Below are 9,933 nucleotides of genomic sequence, written 5' to 3' on the forward strand. Positions count from 1 at the left end.
AGGTAGTAAGCCTGCAGGCCAAAATCAACAGCATCTGTGACAGAGTTGGAGATCAACACCCTTAAACATAACTGAAGAGTTGGAGACCAACACCCATAAACATAACTGATTGATGGCCCATGGACAGAGGTGTGGGTAGAGGCCCCAGATGAGGCTGGTCATGGCCATTAAGGTGAGAGCAACAAAAGTAACCTCCCAGAAAGACTTAGCAAAGCTACTTTGTCTCCTTGATCTGCACTGATAAAGAGTGTCTGGTAGGATAGGGTAAGTAAATGTGCTGGCGTATGCAAAGATAACACATTGATAAAAAGAAAGGTAATTTTGGGTTTAAAATTCCTTCTCTGTAAATGTTCTACTCTCACCAGGTTTCACTTTCACATGGTAAACCAGTTACTCAGACATATGCTTTGTTAGTTCTCCCTTATGTTTGCTACTTTTTGCCACAGTTGTCTGGAATAAAGTCACAGCCTGAGCTGCATCCAGAGAAAGATGACCATTCAGGCAGAAATAATATGGGAAAAAAATACCCATTATAGATCTGACCTCTCATGTACTTGGGAAACTAATAGCAATCAATGTCTTCAGCTACACACAATTTACTACAACATGATATGTCTGGCCCAAGAGGTGAGTAAAACTGATCCCTGGCAATGGCCATTATTCTTCACATGCCACTTTAAGTGATACTATCAGATTCCCCAGGTGTAAGGCCTCTGTGATTTCATACTGAATTACATTTAAACTTACGGAAGTGGGAATTGCTGCAAGCCTAACTTTAAACAGCCACAAAGTGCAGCAATTTCAGCAGAATACAATGAAAAATGAGAATTCTCAGAAAAAGATGGGGAAGAGATGCGCATGTGGTCTTCTTTTGTGGAGCCATATTGTTATGAGATGCATGAGCTGCTTCCTCATCTGAAAACATCTGTTAACTTCCAAGATACTTTCAAAACCATTCATTGTTGACCTTGACAGTGGTTGGAGGGATTCATATTACCTGATTTTGGTGGACCTCTGGAGTCAGAAAAGATCTTTGCAACAAATTGATAGAGGTCGGTGTATGACTTGTGATCAAATGCTGGCCCCCACTGTGGAATGAGTTGTTGCTGCAGCTTACTATTTGATTAGATGCAACCATTCTTTGATTAGGTGCCCTTTGACATTACACCAAACCCAAAAGATTCTTCTCATACATTAATGTTGATAATGCTGCTCCCTCATTATACAAAGGAATATGCTGGGGGGGTTTAGTGGCTTTTGTTTCACTCTTGACTGTTCAGTGGGAGAAGCAATGGCTACATTTGTATAACAACTCCCCAAACAACTCCCTCTGGCAGTGACTGCTATCAAAGGATAGAATGTTACATACAAAACTCACCACACACAGTTCTGAGAGGCAGGGGTCATGCCCAGCCCTTATCTCTATGGAAACCAGGCTGGCTGGGCACATTATGAAACCTATTCTTGGCCTTACACTATTTATACTTTTTTTGCAGTCAAAGACATCAATCTTCACAGATAGCAAGTTAAATTACTCTTTCATTACTTAGTACTCAATTCCCTATGTGTTAAGCAACTCTCGCTTCCTATGTTAGTTGGTCCACATGGTCAATCTCTACTTCTCTTTGAGCGGGATGGGGGGTTGGTTCCTGAGTCAGTGGTCAATGAATCACTGGTTGTGATCTCCCCTTGACAGAATTACCTTTTCCCCAGTTAGTACTTCATCATAGAATCAAGGAATGGTTTGGGTTGAAAAGGACCTTAAGGTCATCTAGTTCTAAACCACCTGCCATAAGGAAGGACACCTTCCACTAGACCAGCTTGCTCCAAGCCTCGTCCAACCTGGCCTTGAACACTTCCAGGGATGGGGCAGCCACAGCTTCTCTGGGCAACCTGTGCCAGTGCCTCATCACCCTCACAGGAAAGAATGTCTTCCTTATATCTAATTTAAATCTCCCTTCTTTGATCTTAAAGCCATTCCCCCTTCTCCTGTCACTAAATGCCGTTACAAAAAGCCTCTCTCCAGATTTCTTGTTGGCAGCTTTAGGCACTGGAACCTACCCTAAGGTCTTCCAAACCCTTCTTTTCTCCAGGCTGAACAACCCCAACTCTCTCAACCTGTTTTCACAGGAGAGGTGCTTCAGCCCTCTGATCTACCTTTGTGACCCTTCTCTGGACTTGCTCTAACTCTACATCCTTCTTATGATAGAGGCCCCCAGAGCTGAATGCAGGAGTCCAGGTGGGGTCTCAGAAGACTTAATTTGACATAGCTCATTTCTTAGGGTAGACATCCAATTAGCTACCCAAATTATCTTGAAGAATAATGATTTGTTAATAGTCAAACTACTAGCAATGCTTCTAATTTTGTGAAGTTTGAGATCAAAGTGATTCTAAAAAACATCCCAATAGAAACACTAGACTAGATATTAACTGTTAACTTTAGGGAGCAAGAAACCGACAGACTAGTCATGGTGGCTCACAGAAACCTTTTACCACAGAGGGAGGGAAGAGCCACAAACCCACGTCTTTGCTCTGCTCAGGCTGGTGGGGGAGCCCCACGGGGCTCTCCCGGCCCGTGCCGCTGTCCGCGCCCGTGGTGCTGAACGGCGCCGCCCGGTCTTGCCCGAGTCCCTCGCGCTCCCTCCGGGAAGAACAGCGGGATTAGGGCTGCAGTAATAGGGGCCGGATTAACTCCCTGGAAACCGGCTGCAATCACAGCAGCTGCAAATATCCCTACACTGTGGGATATGGAGCGAGGGAGGGGTGGGGTGGGGGGGCATCCACTTCCCAGATGCTGCGTCTCTATTGGGGAAGGGAAAAAACAAACATATATCATCCGCTGCTTTTGGGAAGGGCTGGGCCGGCGGGGATCAGGCAGCCCCTCCTCTTCCTCCTCCCTCCTCCTCTTCCTCTCCCTCGCAGCGTCGCACTCCTGTTCCCGCCAGCCGCGTTCCGCGGAGGGGGTGACAGGGGCGCAGTTCTCGCACTCCCCCCCCCCGCCGGTGACAAGCGATGGGCGACATTCCCGGCCTCGTGAAAATCAGCGTCTCCCTTAAGATCCAGCCCAACGACGGGGCCGTGTATTTCAAGGTGGACGGGCAGCGCTTCGGCCAGAACCGCACCATCAAGCTGCTGACCGGAGCCAAGTACAAGATCGAGGTGGTCCTGCGGCCCGGCACCGTCCAGGCCACGTAAGTCTGTGCTCGGGGCGGCCCTCCCTTCCCCGCCGCTTTATTTTTAGAGGTTTAATGTTTTTTCCTGGCAGGCTGACAGCGCAGGGTTTCCGTGATTTCTCCCTCCCTGCCTTTTTGCTTTGGTGGCTCTGTTTCTCCATCCCTGGCCAGCTGTTCCTAGTGCTTTGGCTCGGGAGAGAGGCCATGTTTGGGTGTCGCTTCCTCCCCTCTCCCTTTTCACCTTCTCCCCAGAGCTCTTTCAAGTCCAGCTCTTTTTCTTCCTCCTTCCCCACGGTTTGTCCTGGAGACAGAGGGAAGAGGCCCCTCTGACCCTGCATGTCAGGATACACCATGCCTAAGCTTTTGCTACAGCATGGCAAAGCAGAGAGTGGGACCAGGGAGGATGCAGGTGGGGAACCAGCTCCAGGTGGAGGGGCAGCCCTGAAGAAGGGATTTGACTAACCTCTCCCCAGCTACTCGAGATCAGATCTCTCCTGCCTTTCCTTTTGACATCTTCTCTGGAGGACTGCAAAGCCCTGACATTTTTCAGAAGCCCAGTGAGTCAGCAGCACCTGCAGGCCTGCTAAAATCCCTGAGGCATCCCCCAGCACAGAGCCTGCCAGGCTCCAAGCCCACATGCTGGCTCCAAGCTGCCAAGGAAGGGGGGTGCAGGGCTGCTGAAAAGCTGGATCCCATCTCTTTGCAGAACAATGGGCATCGGAGGTGTTACTGTCCCACTGGAAGAGAAATCGAGGGATGCACAGGTGGTCTCTTACACAGGGATCTACGACACAGAAGGGGTGCCCCATACCAAGAGTGGGGAGAGACAGCCCATCCAGGTCAACATGCAGGTATGTGGTTCCCCAAACATGGCATGGGAAGACAAGGGACAGCAGCAGAGGGCTGACTCCCAGAGAGAGGTGTGGAGGTGATATGTTCCAGGACAAAGTCTGATCACAGCTGCTGCCTCCTGTTTGTGTCAGTAAGACTGCTGATTAGAATAAAGCTAGAAAACACAACCCCTGCTTCCCAAGGGGAAGCCAAGAGAGGCCAGGAAGCAGTGAGGGGATTTCTAGAGACCTGCAACACCCTTTCAGGTGCTGCAGCAGGAAGAAATGTGAGCTGAACCTTTCACCTCTTCTACAGGACACTGCAGACATCAGGCAGCTCCCACCAAGATCCCTGGCTAGGAATACAATCCCAAGCCCTTGGCGTACAGGGACCTCCCTTTTGCCTGCCAGCACCACCAAATATTTTGAAGCAGAGCATGCCCTAAGCACAAGGGGTGACTAGTACCTTCCCCCTGTCATCTGCAGGATGCCTAAGGACCCTACAGAGCCTGAAAGTGTGTGTGAAAACAAACCCAGGGCTGTATTCTCCCTTTCCCCATATCCTTCCATTATTACATTATCTCTGCATCCACAAACAAGTTCTAATTCAAGTGGCTCCTCATCCCAACCTTAAAGAGAATCTCCAAGGGCCAGAACTGGTATATGCCGTGGCCTCAAAGTGAGATGACAAAAGCTCCAGCCTGTAAGGTGACAGAGTTGACAGAACAACAGCAGGCAGATTTCCATAGCACTCTTTGGCTGGTATGCTTGGGGTGCAGAGGGAGGTCTGTCTTGTTCTGGCTTTGGTTTGCTTGTTTGGGTTTTTTCCCCCTTTCCTGGTTACAGTTTTGAGGGATTCTTGCTATTTATTCTTTGCCTCCTGTACCAAAAAGGGGCAACAAGCTATCTTCATCCAAAGCTCTCTTAAGGGTCTGTTCCAACTCTCATAAATTAGCCCACCAGGTTTCAGCTTTTTCTCACATTTGGTCACTGCATGCAAGTTCTCATCTTGATCTTTTATCTTCACTATTTTTATCTGCAGCCATCATTTAGCATAGAATAAGAATAAGAACTGTAACATTTCTATTTAGTGTTTCTAATAATTACAGCACACCTAACTTAATTGTGGAGACCCACATCACATTAGCAGTTACTACTTCATAATCTTAGGTTAATGCAACTACCCTGAAGTACTTGTCCAGGTTAATCACTTTTGCATACAGTCACCTCCTTTTAACATCCAGGAAAACCTAATGCCCAGTATGATTCCTCAACCAGTGGAACAGGGCTGCTGGACACCATTGATGAGTACTGCAGTTAAATTTCACAGTCTTTATACCAGGAGGTGAAAGGGCAGTGCTCCCTAAAACCCAGCTGCTTTGATTAAGGCATCCGTATTGTGATAGTCACATTTAACCTTAAGTGAAACACTCACATGAGCCATAAAAAATCTGGATGTTTAACTTTTCTGATGGAGAAAATCAAGTCAAATCACAAGTAAAGCAATTCCAAGAAATGCAAGCAGGGTCTGATCTACAGATACAAGCTCTGAGGTGTTTTGTTGCAGCATCAGAATGTGAAGTCACATTATTTGCCCAAACAGTTGCTTTTACAAATCAAATCCTGGGATATTAATCATGATAATAATAGGATTTTCAAGCATTAAGCAGGAGCTCAACCCTTTTTAGGATCTGATCTTCATAGATAGATTTTTTCAGTACTTACTCAGGATATCCACAGTTCTTACTTCTATGTATTAAATATAGGCATCTCAGCTGGGATTTACATGTTTAACTCATCATTTAGCTGCTCAGCTAGACAGAGCTGTAACAGGTTTAGGCAACCAGCCTCAGATACCCCAGTCCAAAAGCTGCTTCTAATACCTAGTTCCCGATTCTTCAAAACTGGGCTTATATATATGGCTTTAAAATTTCCTACTTCTTTCAACTATGAGGAACTTCTGTCTCCACTTCCTTTTCTAGAACTGACAGGATCTTGATACATCCTAGGGAGATAAGGACACTATTTAAGGCATAAAATCTGAACTCACATTAGGAACAGACTGTGAGGTCAATCCTGCAGTTAAGCACTGGTTTGATACTCCTGAAAGACACAATGTCCATAAAGGTCCATAAAAATTTATTTTCCAACTGCTTTAAAACATAATTTGTGTTCCTTCTTCAATTGGCTAGTAGACATCTGGCCTGCTACAGCCACAGTTTATACATATAAAACAACAATCCTGCTTCTGAATTCCAGAATCTGAGGATGCATTCCTATTACATGAATGCTCAGTTATGTTCTCTATCCAGAAACTGCTAAACTCTAGCAAATGGTGTAAACTTATTTAGAAACCTCTCATTTTATTCTCAGCCAGACTAGTCTCAGATTGAATAAAGCTAGGCCTCTATTCCCAGTAATAAACAGTCACCAAATCATCCTAGCATGCAAATTCAGAGGGAATGATTAACTGTTCACACCTATATTACTGGATGAGAGAGAATAGCAGACAGAGAAGCAAGCCTGACCTACAAGTAGGGCCATGCCTCCTCTCTGAGGAAGCCCATATACGGGCCCAGTGGAGGAGCCAGGGTTTAGCTGCAGGAGTCATGGGAATTCAGGGGAACTCTGAGGATGCAGAATGTTCATGATGCCACAGAACCTGCTGCGTCTGCTAAACACTGGGTCTGGGGGGAGGCACAGGGTAGTAGAAAATCCCTGCAGTTAATTCGTTCCTTCTCCTGGAAATCCACAGTGAATTACTCAGGGTAGCTCAGCAAAACTGGGTCATTGGAGGAATACAGAATTTGTTTCCCTTCTGTCTTGTTGAAATTCAGATCCTTCATACATTAACAAAATGAAATGCTCTTCTTGTATCATACCACCTTCTACAAATGCTACTAGAAGTGCCTTTCTTTCCTCAGTTTCCACACTGAGGTGGCTGATGCTCCTCTCTGACAATTTCTCTTTTTGGATTGTGCACAGTAATATCCAATGTGCTTAACCTTTACTCTTGCATTATGAGTGTATCAGGATTACTATCAAACAAACAACTCCAAAGCTAAATTAAGGTTTTAGTTGCTGGGAGAGATAAAATGGGCTGTCTTTTGACAAAGACATCTGGTTCTGCCCTTGTCAAATGAAGGAGCAGAAATATTTCAGATATTCCTTTAAGGTAACACATGGAACTGGAGCCAAATAAAAACTTTCCCCTACCAGCACACAGCAATTCTTGCTGTTGTCAAGGCTAAATTTAACTCACCACAGTGGGCTGGGGAAGGTTTAAAGCAATGTCCATGACACAGCAGCAGCTTACAAACCACATCTTGAATTAAAATAACACCCAGTAAACTACATGCCCTTCTGAGAAAACTGGATAGAGAAGACTGCTTGTAACTCAGGAAGAGTCACTGTGTAAAAGGGCTTTCATACAGACTTTGCAAGTGGGATTGTAATAGGCAGATGATTGAAGGTCAGCTCCCAGGCACATGATGGGAATGGAAAACAGTCAAGTGAAGGAGCTGTCATTAAAGTGAGTGATGGAAATATTTAAAAGGAAAAAATGTTGAAGAACAGTGCTGTTCAGTAGCACTGAATCCACATCTAACAACATAACACAATCAAGCCATACTACTGGGACCAACCGCAGTACATACAGGCTTCACACCCACACTTCAGATTCTCTACAAGGTCTCGAGGCACAGAATCTCAAATTCTGCAGCAGCATTATAACTGAAATCATAATCTATCCTTGAAATCCTCACAAGGTTTTCCTGGTGTTGTAAAGGTGTCCAGCAGTGGCTTAAAATAAAAAGGGGAGATTTCTGTTCTACAAAATTTACTAGAGCCATAGTCTCATTCACTCCAAAGTTACAAATACAATAAGACAATTTACAGACAGTGTCTCACTACTCCTTCACTGTACTTGACACTTATCTGCTAAACACACTGATTATCTCCTTCCTAGCTTCTGTTACTCATACCTCAGTTTGAAAAGTGCACTATCACAGTAGAGCTAGCAATTACAGAAATGCACAAATAACTTCTTGTGCTTGTTTCACGTAAAATGTGGAAGAGAATCCCAGGGAAGGAGTAAGTGGTCTAATAGCAGCATGTCTCAGTCAAGATGCTGCTAACACAAGGCTACAAAATACAGAGGCGTTAAAAGATCTCAGATTAAGCAAAAGAAGGAGCAGCCTCTAGGTATGGTACAAAGGTGAAGTGATGGCCTATATCAGATTGCTGCTACATGGTCTACAGTATATAGAAGCCGCTTGAAGATCATTGGGCTAACTACTGCTGAGTCATCCTAAGGATTATGGCTTTGATTCTTGCTGTTAGTAACATTTATCCATGTGGGATCTTGAACATTTTTACTGACTTGCCTTTCCAGATGCAGATGCAAGCAGATAGTATCTGGAGAATCTGATCCTTCATGGTTTATGTATGCCTCACCATAAAAGACTTTATGACTGCTAGAGCAGGCATTACAGATCTTTGATTTATTGAGTTGAGAAACAATAACCCTTACATCAGCTGTTTTATGGTCCACAGTTCCATTAAGAGAGAGAAACCAACAAAATAATCAGCTCACTAACACTGATATTCCCTCTTCCTTGCAGTTTAACGACATTGGCGTTTTTGAAACAGTCTGGCAAGTCAAATTCTACAACTACCACAAGCGGGATCATTGCCAATGGGGTAACAGTTTTGGCTGTATTGAGTACGAATGCAAACCAAATGAAACACGCAGTCTTATGTGGATCAATAAAGAGACCTTCCGCTGAAGAGTCTAGCAGTGGCTTAAAATAAAATGGGGAGAATTCAGATTCACATTGAAGAGATGTGAAACCAGTACTGCTGGACAATCTCCCTAAAGAGGAATCTACCTTTTTAAACCAGCAAGAAGCCTTAACAAAGGCATATTGTAACATTGCTTTGTTCCATAAGGTTCCAACAACTATGTTGTATATACAGGTGGTGTCACTAAAATCTTTGCCTATTACTGTATATTAAGTTTACCATGGCATCTGCAACATTCTTTACCTGACATCCTGAAAATACTGAAAGTTCATGGAAAAGAATATTCGATAGCTGGGTAGAAAGTCATACCATCGTAATAGCATCATAAGTATCTGGATTATTCCCACTAAATGGTTCTACTAGACATAACTCTTGCAAAGTGTTTTACTTTATTGCTTAGAAATTGGATGCAACATCACTTGGGTGATTTCTGTATTTGCATTTGTGTTTGCTCCTAAATTGGTGTGCTCCTTCAAGCATTTTGTCCTACATGTCATTCCAGTGGACAGCAAAATGTGCAAACTATGGATATTTGTAGGTTTAGCTAAATGGCAGCTATTGCACTGTTGATATTGTGCTTTCATACCAGGGAATTTGGAAACTCATTCTCCCTTTTGGTAAGTGCTGTTAAGATATTTTGTGAAGTTTGCTAATTTACCAAATCTCTCAAGATATGATTCTTTGTTAAGTTTCACAGTCTCTGAAATAGTTTTAGGAAACTGTATGAAATATGCTAACCTGAATGAAGGAAAAGCAATAAACCAGCTGTGGTATCAGACACCTAACAACATGGCTAGTATATATCTTAAGATCATACAGTATATTCCTCAAAGATACAGCAACCATACTACATTTAGTTCTTAAATTAAGAGTTCTAGTAGTCTTCATTTTTGTTTTAAACACACATTGCTCAAAACAGTTAAATCCTACAGATCAACTTTTTCAAACCTGGCCACTCTATTGTAACCCAAATCAACAGGATTTCTGACCAACAAACACTTAGCAGTGTGAAAAGCACAGATCCCATGCATGTTTATACATGCATTGCACTCTTTCAAACAAAGATAAGCATGTAAGCATTTGCATGGTTATGACTAAAGGTGCTACATAAACACTAGATCAGTGTT

General features: G+C 43.9%; 1 protein-coding gene across 1 annotated transcript; it reads left to right on the forward strand.

Moving 5' to 3' along the window:
• The first annotated feature begins 3,012 nt into the window (after nt 1–3,012).
• On the forward strand, nt 3,013–9,356 carry CNRIP1 (cannabinoid receptor interacting protein 1). Its single transcript, XM_005147491.4, has 3 exons — nt 3,013–3,191; nt 3,880–4,024; nt 8,626–9,356. The coding sequence occupies exons 1-3, from the start codon at nt 3,013–3,015 to the stop codon at nt 8,788–8,790; spliced, it is 489 nt and encodes a 162-aa protein (XP_005147548.1). The 3' UTR covers nt 8,791–9,356.
• Nucleotides 9,357–9,933: the final 577 nt, after the last annotated feature.

The sequence above is a fragment of the Melopsittacus undulatus genome, chromosome 3, assembly GCF_012275295.1.
Source record: "Melopsittacus undulatus isolate bMelUnd1 chromosome 3, bMelUnd1.mat.Z, whole genome shotgun sequence".
Taxonomy (NCBI): Eukaryota; Metazoa; Chordata; class Aves; order Psittaciformes; family Psittaculidae; genus Melopsittacus; species Melopsittacus undulatus.